The following is a 17,301-nucleotide window of genomic DNA, read 5'->3' as shown; positions in this document are numbered from 1 at the left end:
AATAATCATTGTAAAATGTCATCAAACGGCGATCGAAATCGATTAGAATAGCTTCCAGTTATTATGTAGTCAATTCGGATACTCGAAATCGCCGACGAGTCTTATAGATCGACAACTACTTCATTCTTGAACCCACATAATTAAATTGCAGTAGAATGGGCTTTTGCTTGTATGAATAGCGAATGTGTTAGTTCAATCGATGAAACTTGAGTTAAGCTTGAGGATAGATTGATTTAGCCTAATGCTTTTGCATCAATTCACTAAGTATAATTATTTTTAGAAAAATATTTTCCAAATCATTATTCTGTGTGAAATAAATGGAGCCTAAGTTTGTTCATTGGCTTCATAAGATCGCATGGCAAGTTGATCGAGGGAATTCAAATGCAAGAAGGCCTCGATTTCCTTTGTTAGCGTTTGTAGGCCGAGGACAATAATCATAACGTGGCCTAAGGCCTTCAAATACCTTCTTACTATGCATGCTTTGTTCGTTTTGTGAAAAATGAATAATTTGAAAAATATTGTTTTTTAAAAATGAGTACTTATATCGCTTATAAAATGAATGAACGAAAAATATCATCGTTGTCCATGAGACAAAAGCTTTTGTTGACAAATGAATACATTTTTCATCGGCTAATTATTTCATGTGGCATAAACGATCATCTTTAGAAAAATGTATTCTAAACCATTCAATTTTCGCTAAACAAACATAACCTTAATTACAACCGCCGACACCTAATGACGGTTGGATAAAGCAAATTAGGCTTCTCTCTACTTTTTCTTTTGTCTCGCTAAATCGAGAGGCTTTACAAAGAAACGAGAGCGGAAACATTATTAGATTGGCTTTAGAAATTATTCCGAGTTTATTAAAACCCCGTTAGAAATTGCATCAACCGATGATCTCGCTGTTGGTTAAAGATTGCCTTTTGAGGCACCTTGAAACTGAAACTTGATCAAGAACTGTTGTGGCAATGACAAATTTCTGTAAACACAAAGCATGTAATAATAAGAAAGATGAAGATAAGCTAGTGGGAGATGGCTTCTTGAAAGTAATGGCAGAAGAAGAAACCCAGAAAAACCTTGGATGGAGGATGAAGCAGAGAGAGAAAGAAGAGGAGAAACATCTAAGATTTTAATTCCCTCACTTATGTTCACGTCATGACACGTGTCAGTTCGTGATTGGTGAACAGTACGTGCTTGCCACGTTGTCGGATTTTTTTTGTGACGATTAAAAATAAAATTTGGAGTGAATGAATCTTTCGGACCCAAAAAGAAAAGAAAGAACAAAGGGAAGATGCTTCCGGATGCTGTCCTCGTTGTCTTCTTCCGGTTCCTTCACCCGCGATAAGCAACGCCTGCGTATGTGGCTCCGAATTTGTCCTCCCGCATCACAGGCTCGCAGGCCTCACAGTCCCAAGTCCCACTCGGCGCTTTGCTGTTTCTGCGTGCACTCGCAGGCTCGCAGCTCCTGCCTCTTCTCTCTGCGCAGGTTGGTTTGCTCCCGTCTGACCTTTCTTCCTCATCTTTGCTTCCACATCTCCCCCCCTTCGCCATCTCCACTTTGTTCTGTTAGCTCTACAGAATTGGCACCGTTCGTAGAGCCCCAAATGACCATCTTTCCGGGAGTTCCCCACTTTCTCTATGATGACTTTATGGCAATATCGCCGGACTGATTACGGGGTCGTATCGAAATGTAGATGGGTTCGCGTTGGAACATTGTTGTTTATTCGTTTCTTCCATTTGCTTTTTGGGTAGTTGAATTGGGTTTTTCTTCTTCTTGTTAGAGATTCTCTTTAATTTTGTTTTCTCTGCTGTATATTGTTCGCCTAGATTAAACAGAGTGGTTCAATTGTATTGTCGTAACTTAGACATGAAAGCTGTTATCATCCACCCAAAAAGGAAATAAAGAGAAAAAAGAAGAAGAAAAGAAATGCCATTCGATTCACGGGCTTTGAGTGTGAGTGGAAGCTGAATTGGATAAATACCTCAGACCCCTTGTCTTTCACAATGTGCTCTATCCACAATGGAGTTGATAGTTTTTTTGTCTTTTTTTTTGTGGTAAAGACAATGGAGTTGATAGTTAGTAAAGGAAAAATTACTTAACCTTGCAAGATATAAGTTGACAGAAGATGAAGGGGATTTTAAAACTGTCAATTAAAGTTGCGAGGGAATGTTTGTGTTGGGGGAAATCTTTGAAAGGAGTGGAATGCGAAGATATTAAGGTTCGGTGGAATGGAAATGGAGAAGGGGAGAGAGAGAGAGAGTTTCACGTTTTTTCTACCTCTTAGATGAAGGAGGAAAGGACACTATGCATCCTACAATATAGAATTGATTATACCGTTCGATTTTGTGGTTTCAATAGTTACAACTTTGCATATATTGACAGGTAGCTGCAGAAATTCTCATCTCTTGGACGCAACCGGAAGCGAATATCAAATGTCGACCACAAAAATAACACCTACAGCCTCTGTCCTCTCTTCGACGATAAAAACCCTGGGCTTCCCAAGCTACACCATCTTACCCAACAACTTCAAGCAGCGCTATGGTTGCTTCCAAAGAAGACTGTGCATAATGGCAAAGTCATCCGCTTTGAATCCTCTAGAAGTCTGCGCCAAGGCTTCTGTAACCATTCCTAACAAGTTGGGTGACTGTGAGTTATGGTCTCCTCCCTTTTTCTTCTAAATGCTGCTCATACTCTGTTTGATTATGGGGAGAGTGAGCCAAAGTGATGGACATTGATGAAATTGTTTAAACAGTGCATAACTTGAGTAACCATGTTGTATGAGATTGCATGTTGCGAGTGAATTGTCGTGCATCTTATATATACATGTCATCGAGTAGCCAAAAGGGAAAGAAGAGAAGAAATTGGTGTTTTTCTTTTCCTCGCTGCTGGAGAAAGTTGATAGTTCCTGTTGTTATCCCGGTATATTGGTTCTCTAACTTCTTCATAAGCTATATTTGAATAGCTTAATATGCTTAGGCTGTATTAGTTGATTCATGAAGGGGGCAGCATTCATAAAAGTTCAATTATAAGTGAATGGGAAGCTGTTAAGTGCATCTTGGAGATTATAATATTCTTCTGCACTTGGAATTGCCCGGATGATTGAATGAGATAAGTTGATTGGAAGTTGATAGTTCCTGTTGTTATCCCGGTATATTGGTTATCTAACTTCTTCATAAGCTATATTTGAATAGCTTAATATGCTTAGGCTGTATTAGTTGATTCATGAAGGGGGCAGCATTCAGAAAAGTTCTATTATAAGTGAATGGGAAGCTGTTAAGTGCATCTTGGAGATTATAATATTCTTCTGCACTTGGAATTGCCCAGATGATTGAATGAGATAAGTTGATTGGAAGTTGATAGTTCCTGTTGTTATCCCGGTATATTGGTTATCTAACTTCTTCATAAGCTATATTTGAATAGCTTAATATGCTTAGGCTGTATTAGTTGATTCATGAAGGGGGCAGCATTCATAAAAGTTCTATTATAAGTGAATGGGAAGCTGTTAAGTGCATCTTGGAGATTATAATATTCTTCTGCAGTTGGAATTGCCCAGATGATTGAATGAGATAAGTTGATTGGAAGTTGTCTTTCACGTGCCAATCTATGGTGCAGGCTGTAGGTTCTCACATGACACTTGGAAGAGACATTTGAGCTATTTCCTTTACTTACATCCATGCAACTTTTTCCTGTCCTGAATTTAGCAAATAAGCAAAGACGATAGCATGATAATGTGGTTGCCTGGTATCAATCTAAGCACCATTCCAAATGACATCTGTAATTCATAAGTTATGTATACATATCTTTCAGTCGTCGTGCATGAAATGCGTTATGTGTGGCATCCTAGCTGGAGTGAGTCTGCATGCGAAACTAATTATTGGCTCCCTGAAATTCCCTCTTCAGGTCCCTTTTGTCAGAGGGTACTACTGACCATGGAGGAAAAACATCTTCCTTATGACCTCAAATTGGTAGATTTCGGTAACAAACCAGAATGGTAATCTGTGGTTGCTTCTCGGTTTAGATACCTGTGCTTCTTAATTTCAAGCATTTGTTTTTGGAAACCTCTTTGTCCACAAGCAGTTCTATCAGCTGGTTCAATTTTTCATATATTTTCATCTGGTGTGTAGGTTTTTGAAAATCAATCCAGAAGGTAAAGTTCCAGTGGTGAAACTTGATGAGAAATGGGTTGCAGATTCAGATGTCATCACACAATCCCTGGAAGAAAAGTACCCTGATCCTCCATTGATAACCCCAGCTGAGAAGGCTTCAATGTATTATTACATTATTATTATCATTATGTTGGGCTTTTCTTTGCAAAATAATCATCTTACTGATTATTTCTGATGATATTCGTAGTACTGTTATATGATGCTGTATGTTGTTTCCATTCTGTTTTTGGCTGCTGGATGGATCAGTCGGTTCATCAAGTTGAGTGGTGTTTTCTCATGTCATGTTTTCTCTTTACTGCATGTGGTTGTGCATTTGCTATCCATCCCAATTGCAACACTAAAAAAGATATGCTTGCTCCGATAACAATAAACAACCATCTGTTTGATATCATTGACAAAACATGACAAGAGTTTTATGAGTTGAAATTTCTAATTGAGCCGTCATTCAGAATTGTAATGCTTTTTGGTCTTTGATATGTTTAATTTGGTATGACCATGGATTTGAGCATCTGGAGTCAAGAAACCCGTCTCAGCTTTTCCCACTAAAATTTAATGGTTTCCAGCTGTCACTGTCATCCAAGGCCATTCAATATATTTATTTCTTCTTCAATTGATTTAGCCATCGCCATGACTTCATTATGTTTGGTTTTTTATTGCTCTGATTCATTTCTGAACTTCTGCATGCCTTTTTATCAGTTCTTGGATACAGTCTACTATATTGCCAATACCACCTGGCTTGAATTGTCAAGGTGGCAACAGAAATCACCGTAGTGTCTGATATTTTTAGTAAAATAAAGGTGATGAACTAAGCTATATGATGTACTTCTTGTGTGTAGTGGGTCGAAAATTTTGTCAACATTTATTGGTTTTCTCAAGAGCAAAGATTCCACTGATGGCACCGAGCAGGCACTCCTTAATGAGCTCAGTTCTATCAATGACCATATCAAAGAAAATGTAAGTCCTCCTTTGACTCTGTTGTAGGTACTCAACTTTTACCGTACAGATGTTATCTAATGCCTACCTGAGCTGGCAGCAATATTTGTTCTTACCTTTTGAAAACATTGTTGGCTGCCTGGTATTGATGTCTTTTCCTTATAGATGATGAACTGATTACAAAGACTGAGCCTCCGAATAGGATTGCTTCTCTTGTTAATTATTTCCTTCAATAGATTTTACATTAACCAGGTGTGAATTTGTATGAACATTATCAAATGTCATGGGAGGAGTTGGGGCATATGACTGGTCTCGATCATATGGGTTACATCTTTATTGCAACAAACAATGCATTGAGGAAGTACCAGATGCTTGTTTGCCCAAAAAAAAAAAGGAAAAAAGAAGAAAAAAAAAAAAAGAACCGGATGATTAGTTTGGGGAACTGGTATGAACAGTATAATCTGAGTTAAAGTAAATGATGCACTTGAACCTCAGGAATAGTAAAATAATCCATGTCGAATTTGGTTGATGCAGGCATTAGTTAGAAAGCACGTAAGAATTGAGAAAGCAGGGGCAGCGTAATCAGCAATAGATAAATTCACCTGTAAGGGCATCTAGAGGTTTGTTATTGGATTTCAGAATTTTTCATGTGGCCAAATAATAAAAGAATAGAGAGACAAGAAGGAAAATCAGAGTGTTTTTATTGACTGTGTATGCTGTTAGCATACTTTTATAAAATGAGCCAAATTTGCTTAGAGTAGGAGTGGAAGAGTCGATTTCTATACTTTTAACTGTGATAAATCTACATTGGGCCTGAAGTTTTTAGTGCATATGCTAACCGAATCATTACACAGATTTTGATCTGTTAATACCACAGTAAAGACTAAATAGAGATAGACCAGCTGTAGAAAAGTGCTGCATAAGTACAAGTTTTGAAAGTACAGTCTTTGAAGTAACAGAGTATTACTTTTTGAAATGACAGTGCATGAACTAGTTGTAGTGGCAGTTTAGCTTCCGATGAATGCCATGATAAACGATGAACAGGGACAAGTTAAATTAGAGATTGAACAGCATAGCGACACTCTACTGTCACTACATAGCGTTGAATGTCTTTCACAGCTTGTTGCTATTGAGCTGCAGGGCATTCACATAATTCTGTTTCCTAATTCCCGCCAACTTGTCAATGTTAATTCAATTTCTTCTGATCCTCTAGGGCCCTTTTATCAATGGGAAGGAGATCTCTGCAGCAGACTTGTCCTTAGGGCCGAAGCTATACCACATGGAGATTGCTTTGGGTCATTATAAGAATTGGTCGGTGCCGGACTCTCTACCTTATGTGAAGTCTTACATGCTGGTAACCAAAATCGGTCTTCCGCTAGTATGACAGCTACTTGACTCTGACAAATTGATTCATTGTGAAAAGCTAGTGCTCAATATCCAATAATGTCCTCAAATGAAGATTCTTATGATATTCCTATTATTGTACTCTTTCGCCTATGCCTGCTGCCTAATCAATTTTCCCTTAATCCTATATGTGCTGCTTTGTCTGGACAAGTTTTGATGGCAGCAATGATTCCTTGAAATTTCTTGAAGTTTTTCCCATTACAATGATATTTTCTCGTATTCATCGGACTTATAATTGGGGTTCTCTTTTGGTAAAATTTATTAGGTGGCTGATCAGCTTATATTTCCCTTTTATACTCCTGCCTTATTCTAATACTGCTCTGTTTTTGGCACCCAGAGTGTCTTCTCAAGAGATTCATTCGTCAAAACACGGGCGCTCAAGGAGGATGTTGTAGCAGGATGGCGTCCGAAAGTTATGGGTTAAACATATCTCCCAGCACTTTATGCCATTGCTGGTGATTTCGCATGTGTACATCCCTTACCCTAGTAGGCTTTGCAAAACTACATCGATCGACATGCACTGATTTGTCGTGCTTTTTGCTGGTGGAGTTAATTGGTAGAATCGGCAATGCTTCTCTCTTACTTTTTGATGTATTGTCAAGGCGATGGACTTGTAGTTCATCGGTGACTCTTTTAGCCAGAGTTCACTGATTTGGCATAACAAGCATTGTATCATATGAGGCTTAAGGTGTTGAGCCTGCTTCTGGTGCAGCGCTTGATTGGTTAGTTCCTCGTGATATTCGAGTGTTATCATGTGAATCAGGCTCTATCGTATTTGTGAATCTAACCTCTCCCTGTTTATGTCCTCGTTATTTCCGGCTGCACGATTGCAATTCGCGAAAATAATGATTTTTACACCCATAGCATCCGGTACGGTATTAAAGCACTTTGTCTATTATGCAAACATGAAGATGTAGGTCTCATGATAATGAAGAAAGTGTTCGAGGGCCAACTTATGACTTTCAAATTGAGAATATTTTCATCTTCATTTAAAAATATTAAATGATATTAAAGGCAGAATTTATGTCTTGACAATTTGAGGTTTTCAAACTTTGAACTAGTCACAAGTCAACTATCACAAACACGCTGGTGAGTGTTTGGGAGAGTCTATGCAAAGATGATTAGGCTACAAACTTGATACAATAGATCTAGTTCATCGATCCAAAAGCCTTGAAAACTATAATTTATGTAAGGATAAACATCATCGAAAATCTCAAATTATGTTAGCTTAAGATGTCGCGAAAAGTTTGCACGGAGGCCGGGTCTCTTGAGGCAAATTAAGGCTTACAGCCGTGAGGTCGAAAGTCCAAATGTAACAAAAGTGAATCTTGCATATTAGAAATTGAGACATATAGTGAATGGGGAGATCGATTTCAGGATGAGTAGGTTACGGACCTGGAACCTACCCTATTTTTTGTCCGATTTCACGGTCCGCTCGAGAACTTATTTTTTTTTCCTTTTATTTGATTTTTTTTATAGCAATGTAATATGAGCAACAAAACGGCTCAAAGTAAAAGATGGTCAACATAAATCTCTATAAGCCAAACACGTGGTCACGTACAACTATAGAAAATGAAAATTTCAAAACACATAACCCCGTATAATTGCAAACAATAAAAAGTTCAAACGCGTGACATAAAACACAAATTATAAAACTCAGTTCCTTATATATGAAAATAATTTTTTAAACTCCATTCATCCATAAAAATATTGCCCCAAAGAATAGAGAAATAAGAGATAAAGAATGGAGAAGAAACAAATGAGGCGATGCATAGTTAGACCAAAGTTAGAAAAATTACGTTGTTTTTACTCTAGCGAAGAACCTGTTCCAAAATCGGTCCGGTTTCGAGTGGGTCTTCACTTGGAACCGGAAATCGGACCTGTTCAATCCGGTTTCAAAAATATGGAACAGGGAATTGGACTCGTTTTTCGGGCAGTCCGGTCCAATTCCTGATTTTTGGTTTTGCTCGGTTTGGTTGCACACCCCTGTTAATAAGCCAGTTAGTGTTCTACGTATCCCGATACCGCTTTAAAGGTTGTATTTGTACCCATCCTTACATGGAGGAAAGCGATATGATTGATGGGTCATGATCTCGAGCATCGGCCACGGATTTAATTCGAAAAATTAATATGAATGGCGGAGGAAAAAAAACACGAAATCTTTGTTCCTTTTTCTTGTTGGCTTTCGCCAGCGCATGGGCTCAAGACTCAAAACTCTTGGTCTCTGTCCTAACATCTCAATTCAAAGGCTAAAGAACAGAGAAAATTCCCGTCCTTTGCCCTTCACATCTGATGAGAAAAGTACATAAATCTCAATTTTTTGGACGTGGCATTCAATCTAATCCACAGTTCCTGGTCCAGCCGAAGTCCCACCGTGGAAGATTATCCGAACTCGCTCCACTTCATCACCGTGCATACCGAGCCCCTCCCTCCCTCCCAATAGCGACAACGTAGTCCGTCCTTGTTGTCTCCTTCCCATGCCGCGAAGCGCTAGGGGGCGTCTCCCCGGGGGCCACATGTTGAACGTGTGGCTCCAGATTCGTCTTCCCCACTCGCTTTCCCTCCCTTGGCCTACTTCTCTCTCTCTCTTCTCTCTCTCTCTTTCTCTCTCGAGCACTCTGTGCTTGCGCGAAGCTGGCGTTTCCTCGCAAAGGGGAGATTACGATCACCCCACTCGTTTCGCCTGCTTTGCAGAATTGCGGCAGTACCCTCGTGTAAGTACGCAGTTGTTCTTCGACTGCCTGTTCCTGAGCAAAGGGTTGTGATGCAAATGTGCCGTCTTTGCACACTGTAGCGGCTGAACTTGGTTCAGTCCGAGAAGCTGGTCTCTCTTTCAAAAATTTGACTAGGCTGCAGGAATTCGTCCCTTCCTTCTCCTTCTTCTTCTTTTCCCGCAAGGCTGATAATTTATGATGGATACCGGTCGTTTTCATCGGTAGTTCGGTCTGGTTTGGCGATTGGTAAGAGGCCCATTATTGTTTGTCCATACCCGTATTATGTGAGCTTAGTTTGCCTGCTAGTCCCAGTCTATGCGTATCAAATTAATGCGCTTTTTGTTCTTGCCGATGCTTAGATCAAGCCTCCGATAGTTGTCTTAGCCTATATCCGTTTGACTGTTGCGGAAGTTTCTCCTCGGATCTTGTACAGCGTTTATGTATTTTATTCTAACTTGGAGCTAAACAGGGTGTCAGGCAAATCCCGGCTCCTTTTCTAATGGCGCTCACAACCAGCAAGCTTTCTCGAAGTCCATCATTGACTGATCGGAGTACCATCAGTAGATCATGTGGGACAACACCCTCTTTCGAAAGTTCGATCCAGCTTAGTCCTGTCCACCCGAGTCAAATTGAGCATAGGCATTTGCGTAGAGGACGTCTCTTGTCAGGGAAACTGAAATCAACAAAGGATATCCTGCGTCACCTGTGTGGGAAACCTCTTCATACTCGTGGTGGCACTCGGGGATCGTCAGTCTTATGCTTTTCCACGGGAACACCTGATACCGAAGCAACGGAATGTGCTAGACAGTCTGGGGATTCTTCAAATATAACTAGGTAAGACAAGTCACCCGATTCTGTTCGTATTGTCCGCCAGATTGCTCATCACTTTGTTGAGTTTTATTTCTCGTTGAGAGAAGCAAAAAGAATGTCATGATGCTATGTTTGCTAAGCTGATGCGGTTGCTGCATATGGAAAACTTTGACAGCTTTTTTCGCTGAAGATTGCTGTAGTTAGTCCTACGCAATATCTTGTTCCTTTTATTTTGATTTTTTCTTCCTAGTAGTTGCCATGCTCAATTATTAGCATGTGGTATGAAATTTCCTTCTCAATTTGCAAGTTGCTGATATACCATAATACTTTCATGATACTTCCATTTAAAGTTTTGTCTACACAGTCGTTTATTTACTCTTGAGTGAGTAATGCTCTTCTCTGTGTGTAATTTTCAGTTCACAAATTGGAGAAGACAAAGATGACCTGCTAATTGCACCATATGGCACTACCCAATCAAGGCATGGTTTAGCTGAAGCTTGCAGATTTGTTCAGAATGATGCAAAGTTCGTCAATGAAAGGGCTCGCAGTGACATTGTCTTGCTCTCCCGGTAGTGTTGACTGTCTCGTGTCTACATACTATCCTTTTAAGAAAGCATGGAAAAATAATTAGCAAATCCCCCTTGCATTACTTAAGAACTCTGTGCCTTCCATAAGTAATGCGTTGCTATCTGCTCATTATTTACACTCCTTATCAGTGGCATAATGAGATTGGATGCTCGTGCACGTCAAGATGTTGCTATCCTTAGCTCAGAGTTTCTTAAGCTCGATGGTAAGTTATTACACCAAATTCTGACCTCATGTGGTGTGAGCTACAAGTTTACTAAAATGAGAACTTGAGCTGCCCCAAAACCTGTGAGTCAAAAGCGAACTTTTAGCTGTAAGGTTTCTTTGGAGTGGGTTGGAGGAGGAGGGTTAAGTGCTTTATCTGAATCATCAACTATACTGCCAATGTGGACAGATTTTTGCTTGATAAAATAAAGGGAAATTTGGTGGCCAGGGCATCAGAGCCACCTCATGTTTCCTTGGTCGACCAGTGCTTTGCTAATATTATCCTATCCTTCCTAAGAAAAGATGTGAATTAAATCATAAGAAAACAGTAGAGTGATATTTATTCCGATTCACATTTACATGATGAAGTTGATTGAACTTAACAAGTGGAGGAGGGTTAAGCACTTTATCTGAATTATCAACTATACTGCCGATGTCGACAGATTTTTGCTTGATAAAATAAAGTGAAATTTGGTGGCCTGGGCATCTCATGCTTCCTTTGTCAACCGGTGCTTTACTAATACATCCTATCCTTCCTAAGAAAAGATGTGAGTTAAAGCATAAGAAAACAGTAGAGTGATATTTATTCCTATTCACATTTACATTATGAAGTTGACTGAACTTAACAACTAAAAGGGGTAAATTCATTGTTGTAGGATTTTTAGAACTTTTTTGTGCAAAACAGCGTGTGAAGGATGAAGCAGTGTTTACATACTAAGTATCTTATGCAGAGCGAATATTTTCTATCAACAGATATGTAAAGAGAGTAAAAGATAAAAGACATGGCAAAGTAATTTATAGTGGTTCGGTCTTTCTACTTGGCCTGCTATACTCTCCCATCTCTAATAGCCCAATAACAAGGCTTAAAATCTACTCTACAAGTACTTTGCTAAAAAATTAGAACTGAGGCTCTATACAAGAATCTTATGCAGAGCACATATCTTCTATCAGAAAAACCTTGTAAAACCCTTGAGGCCTTTGACAGCGATTGTAGATGAAGTTCCCTGAACACCGAGGCACCGTAGCTTAATCTACAAGTACACAACCTTCACTCAACGCTGAAAGCACTCTGTTACAATAATCACACTAAAATCTCTCAGAAAATGCACTCAAATTGCACAAGGTTTTTCTCAAAGAATGAGCACGGGAGATAAGAACAAGTGTCAAAGCTTTTTGATCCCCTCGACCATTTTCAACTTTCCCTTATACTCGTATATATAGTCCTCCAAGCTTTCTCAACTCTTTGGAGAATTCAAATAGGTCAAAGTAGCTGTTGCTTGATTGTCCATATCTTAGAACATCTTTCTGCAGCCAGTCGGTGGACTTCACTGAAAAAGATAAAACTGTCTCTGCATCCGGTCCAACGCTTCCTCTGTTTTCCCAAAATTAGCAAGCCCTGCTTTGACTTTTCGAGAATGTTCTTTCCATGGATTTGAAGGTCTGAAATTGGCTCCAAAGCACCAATTTGAATTTTTATGTGAGTTCAAATTGATTTAGAGCTGGGTCTTGGTTTTAATGTATGTGGAGTATCATCCACTTTGTCCGCACTGTGAACTTCCTCCACAACATGGTTCATCTAGACTTTGCGATTTCACCCAATCCTAATCTGTTTACCTTTTGTATTTAGTTTATTCCAAGCATGTTGATGTCCTCAATGTTATCCAAGTTCTTCTCCTTCTAATTGATCCATCCAAGCACCTCTACAAATACACATCCCTCACTTGTTCACATAAATCTAAAGGTCTTTCTGACTCTTGACACTTTCCGCTCAGTATCTTGTTCTCCATTTGCAGAGTAAGGAAGCTCTCCACCAGCACAGACGTCCTGTTGTTAGCGTCATCTGCATATGAGCTTATGTATGCAGAGTTCGCGTGCACACTCAAAGACACATACTTGTTCACACTTAATGTTTTGTCACCTTCAAAATACAGAGGAGTTTTCCCAACAGATTAAAATTTCTAATGTGAAGATCTCTCTGCCTTATTAGTTGTCGAATGTACAGTTAAAGTGTTCAAAGCTAGTGGTCCAGTATCTATTAACCAACTCCTGTTGCACAATCGTGGCCACTTATTTGCTCGTGTGCGTGCTTTTTTCCAAATATTTTGGTTGAAACTAAAGGGGAAAAAATCATGATGCTTATCTTGATCTTCTGCTGGCAGCTCGGGCGAGAGAGGATACTGAGAAAATTGACCGTAAAGTGAAGAAGAAAGCTGAACGGCTTAGTCATATTGCAACTGTATGTGCAAGTTATTATGTCTCTGTCTTTAACAATAGACATAGGATGCTTGGTAGCTTCTGCCTCCATCTTATTCGATAACATTCTTCCTCACTTGTATTTTCTTTTTTCTGGTTTAGATCTTGAAAAACAAAGCACAGTCTAAACTAAAAACTGCTGCAGACCAGCACTGGAGTGACGGGGCTTTGGAGGTTTGTGTACTTCATATTTTTCTTTCTGTTTCGTTTCCTTTAATCATTGATATAATTGATTCATTTATTTGAAGATAAATGCTAGTGTTCTGCACTGGACATTCTCCCATGATTTGTATTAGATTGCAAATGCGAGTGTATGCTAAACATCCCTTGAAGCATTATTGAAGGTTTGCCATGCATGGGATGAGCTATGGTGAAGAAGTGTTTGGGCTTGTTTGACTCCCATAGACAGTGGGCTGTCATTGTACATAAATTCTGGAGGATGGATTTTTTGTTATCAGACTTTCTAGCAGGATCTCCTTAGGTCATGCCTGCTTGATCTACAAAATTAGAATAACCGATCATTGTAGAATTGATGTCATGTATCTGCTAAGTCTATGAATAGCTTGCAAACTGAGCCCTCATCAATATGACTGGCAATTATCTTTTGGTTCCATGCTGTTGGTTGGCCCTATTGTTATAGTTGCTCCTGCATCAAAGCACCTTATCAAGTTTAATCCACCACGTTATGTTAATGATATTTTTGGTGTGTCCATTGCTTCCTTTATGCCTTGGGATCGGGTCATTAATGTGAATTACTGATGCCCTTGACCGGATCTTTTTTAGTCTTATGTCACTTATGACATCCACATTGTGCCCACTCAGTTGTACGAACATAGTTTTCTTTATCATACAAAACTGGGTTTTGAAGGGCAGCCCTTGGTGCAACGGTAAAGTTGTCGCCATGTGGGTTTAGTCTTGGAAACAGCTTCTTGCAAAAATTGCAAGGTAAGGGTACTTACCTTAGACCCAAAGTGATCTGACCCTGATCACCTATAGCATCGTGACCTGGGCTCCTTCCCCCCGTCCCAAACCCACAAAACCCAAAAAAAAAAAAAAGAAAAACGAAACAAAACTGGGTATTTATATAGGAAGTCCTAACAGATATTGCGTCTAGAATGGAAAGAATTCATGATCTGCTCTCTATCTAATTGAAATAACAGGAATAAGATTTCTCTTGGTCGACATCATTGTTGGCAATGAAGAACTTGTTACTTTTAGGTGTAATTCATCTGTAATTTTTTTTTAAACTCCCTTTCTGTCTGACTCTCTGTCAATGGCTGGGACAAGTGTTGGACTAGTATCTGTATGGCGTTCCTTTTTTTGCGAATCTGATCTTTAGGTGTGTGAGAGAAAAGCATATGCGACCCATGCATGCCTGTGTGTAGAGCAATGGGTTAGATATCCCTGTGAATGGTGTTAAGGGTAGTGCAGAATATTATTTTGCCAATGTTGTTGTTTTCTCACCGTCTTTGCTTCTCAAAGGGATTGAACGAGGGTTCAGGGTGCAACTATAGTATCTATGTGGATATTTTACCTAGGTGTCATTCCAAAAGTTTGTTTTCTCAGTTCTGGTCAAATAACAGTTAAGCGTGGAAATATATTTGTCTGCTTGTCTGTCTCTCTCCCTGGCTTTATGCATAGGAAGTTTGTATGTTCTAACTCTGTCTTGAATAGTTTACATTTTGTTTTGTATGTAAAGATTGACTCTCAGCTTTAAGTTCTGTTTAATGGAGTTGTCACTTCCTTTTCTCATCACAATGCTACTCTCAGGCTGATCTGCGTCTTGCTGACTTCCGTGCAAAACAGCGTGCCCTCGAAGATTCCCTAATGGCTTTGGAGGTGCGTTAATCAGCTCTTTGATTTAGGTGTGCTATGATTTGCTTCATAATATATGTTCGTAAGAGTTTAATCTGCTGATCAACGAGGACAAGATAATGGCCATATTTCCTTTCTTGTTTATAGCCCCAAAGAGTCCTTTTTAAGCTTTAGTTAAATTTTTTCTTAATTAATGAATTTTGCAGTTTATCAAAAACATCCATGACAGGATGGTGAGCAAGATGTACAAATTGTAAGTTCGACTGCTGATAGCTTATTGTTCAATGCCCAACCTCCCCTGGGAAAAATTGAGCAGAAGAATAAAAATTTGAAAGCTCTCATCCTTAACATTTCATGTTTCTCTGCAGTCCTCTGCCTTCAGAAAATGATTCTATATCATCTAATGATGTGATGGGCCGCATAATGCTCGAAAAGAATGGGAAAACGCTGGATTCCTTCCCAGGGGAAGTGTCTGCTGACCGCATCAGTGCTATCCAGGTCCATTTTTGAAATGGTTGTCTCTCGATTTTCTTTTCCTATTAGCACCATTGAAGGATTTGAACTTACACCATTAGTTTGATGTAAGTAGGGAGCTTATTGGAGTATGGCATCTGCACTATCCGAAGCTGATGGAATAGACTACACTGATCCTGAGGAGGTCCGAACATCATCTAATTCCAAATGAATGTAATCTGTTCTTAAATATGCTCTCAATTCAATTGGCTTGCTGGCGGTTTTCTAACTTGTATTTTGGGGAAAGCAGCTTGAGTTGCTAGTTACAACCCTCATAGATCTTGATGCTATGGATGGTAAAAGTAGTGCGTCATTGCTGGCAGAATGCTCCAGTTCTCCTGACGTCAGGACTAGGTGAGCTATCTTGCTCATGTTAAAACTTTCAAATTCGGGCGTGACATTACAAGGATACACTGTGAGATCTGAAGAGTAATAGCCCTATAGTTTGTTCTGCCTTTTAAGGATCAGAATCATATACATTTTAGTTTCTTTATCTTCTTAAACAATTGTTTGTCCTATACGTCTTTTGCACTCTTCAATACACAGAAACTGTCTGAATAATTCTATCTGAAGCCTACTATTTGAAGATATCACTGGCCATAAGGCGGTTTAGTTTGGGATTCTGGTTATGCAGATACGGATCTCTGTATATAGACGCTAGGAATCTAATTAAGGAAGCTGCTAATATACTTAACTTTCCCCCTCATTGGTGGTCTAGACGTGCCCTGGCCAATGCATTAGCAACAGCACCATCCATGTGGACACTTGGAAATGCAGGAATGGGAGCATTGCAGGTAACTATTTCTCATATGACCAAGCTAGTCATTTTTTGAAATAAGATAAGTTCTTTGATTGGATATGTAAATGTTCTACATTAACAGTAGGAACCCTGATGTTTGATTTCAATTGCAGAGATTGGAAGTTCCTTGATTGGATATGTAAATATTCTACATCAACAGTAGGAACCCTGATGTTTGATTTCAATTGCAGAGATTGGCACAAGATAGCAATCCATCAATTGCCGCCGCTGCTTCCAAAGCCATGTATGAATTAAAGAAACAGTGGGAAATAGAGGAAGGAGATAACTGGAGGTTTACGATGGACAAGGACCAGAAGGTGGATGATGCAGACACTTAGGTTTCTGGATACTCCTCTTGTACATATATGGGAAAAAGAAAGGCCCAAGTAGTTTTAGGATGAACGCATTAATTGGACACACCGAATTGCGAAGAAGAAAAGAAATGGGTGCTCATTAGTTGTCAGCTGACTCTGCTTTTTCCTGCTCTTTCATTATCAAGCATGTCAAGAAAGCTAGGCAAGCTCATGATCTTTTTTCAAGAGGACGCAGTTGCATACATGGTATGAAAATGTCTTGATGTCATAAAGTTCAGAAACACTATTAAATCAGCCAGCTTCTTATCTGTAGGAGAGGCAAATAAGACCAATAATTGGCCTATTAGAATGTGCCTTTTAGCCTCATGTAGTACCTGCATGTAGAACCAAGAAGCATCCTTTTCAGGATTATGGAGTGAATAATGATTTTGCAGAGCACCTCTACTAACTCCTGCAGCTAGTTATCCTTACTTCTCTGGTTTCAATATGCACACCGCGGCTGCGAATTTCCTCTTGTCAAAGCCAATAACTCAATTCACTGGCTATTTCTGCCCATGTAGTTCGAGATAAAAGCGGACTTCATAAATCTGGGATGGTATTGTTCGTTGGGGTTGAAGGTTAAAGGCCTGGTTCATGCATGTAAATCGCCTTGATTGAATGTGATGATAGTATTGGAAGGAAGACCTCAGTGCTTGCATCATTACTTTGTTTGGGCCTACAATAAGTTGGTTTGTCATGTGATCCTACTTTCCCTGGGATCCACTCCACATAATGAGATGCCATCTTTACA

The 17,301-nt window shown here is 39.4% G+C and overlaps 2 protein-coding genes across 4 annotated transcripts; both read left to right on the top strand.

Annotated features, from left to right (window-relative positions):
• Positions 1–1,268: 1,268 nt before the first annotated feature.
• Positions 1,269–7,286, top strand: LOC115745336 (glutathione S-transferase DHAR3, chloroplastic). Of its 3 annotated transcripts, none has more exons than XM_030680833.1 (7): positions 1,269–1,486; positions 2,384–2,647; positions 3,902–3,992; positions 4,126–4,269; positions 5,004–5,121; positions 6,314–6,411; positions 6,842–7,286. In XM_030680833.1, coding segments are annotated over exons 2-7 (666 nt in total). In that variant the 5' UTR covers positions 1,269–1,486; positions 2,384–2,433; the 3' UTR covers positions 6,843–7,286. The 3 variants fall into 3 exon arrangements, with proteins under 3 accessions (XP_030536693.1, XP_030536692.1, XP_030536691.1); XM_030680832.1 differs by having other exon boundaries at positions 6,314–6,454; XM_030680831.1 differs by having other exon boundaries at positions 6,314–6,478.
• A 1,601-nt stretch (positions 7,287–8,887) lies between these two features.
• On the top strand, positions 8,888–16,959 carry LOC115745334 (senescence-associated protein AAF, chlorolplastic). The gene is made up of 13 exons (XM_030680826.2): positions 8,888–9,218; positions 9,700–10,052; positions 10,445–10,597; positions 10,745–10,818; positions 12,977–13,053; positions 13,173–13,244; positions 14,841–14,909; positions 15,092–15,138; positions 15,254–15,383; positions 15,475–15,543; positions 15,649–15,752; positions 16,117–16,192; positions 16,389–16,959. Exons 1-13 carry the CDS (start codon positions 8,982–8,984, stop codon positions 16,533–16,535), a joined length of 1,608 nt encoding a protein of 535 aa, XP_030536686.1. The 5' UTR covers positions 8,888–8,981; the 3' UTR covers positions 16,536–16,959.
• The last annotated feature ends 342 nt before the right edge of the window (positions 16,960–17,301 follow it).

Source organism: Rhodamnia argentea, chromosome 8 (assembly GCF_020921035.1).
Source record: "Rhodamnia argentea isolate NSW1041297 chromosome 8, ASM2092103v1, whole genome shotgun sequence".
In the NCBI taxonomy this organism is placed as follows: Eukaryota; Viridiplantae; Streptophyta; class Magnoliopsida; order Myrtales; family Myrtaceae; genus Rhodamnia; species Rhodamnia argentea.
Note: the sequence above shows the minus strand (reverse complement) of the source record. Positions and strands in the feature narration are given on the sequence as shown.

Coding starts and splice junctions, on each gene's coding strand:
- LOC115745336 (XM_030680831.1), top strand. CDS start 2,434: ATGTCGACCACAAAAATAACACCTACAGCCTCTGTCCTCTCTTCGACG. Junction 5,122..6,313: donor ATGACCATATCAAAGAAAAT/GTAAGTCCTCCT, acceptor CTGATCCTCTAG/GGCCCTTTTATCAATGGGAA. Junction 6,479..6,841: donor CCAAAATCGGTCTTCCGCTA/GTATGACAGCTA, acceptor TTTGGCACCCAG/AGTGTCTTCTCAAGAGATTC.
- LOC115745334 (XM_030680826.2), top strand. CDS start 8,982: ATGCCGCGAAGCGCTAGGGGGCGTCTCCCCGGGGGCCACATGTTGAAC. Junction 13,245..14,840: donor GGAGTGACGGGGCTTTGGAG/GTTTGTGTACTT, acceptor TGCTACTCTCAG/GCTGATCTGCGTCTTGCTGA. Junction 15,139..15,253: donor GTGAGCAAGATGTACAAATT/GTAAGTTCGACT, acceptor GTTTCTCTGCAG/TCCTCTGCCTTCAGAAAATG.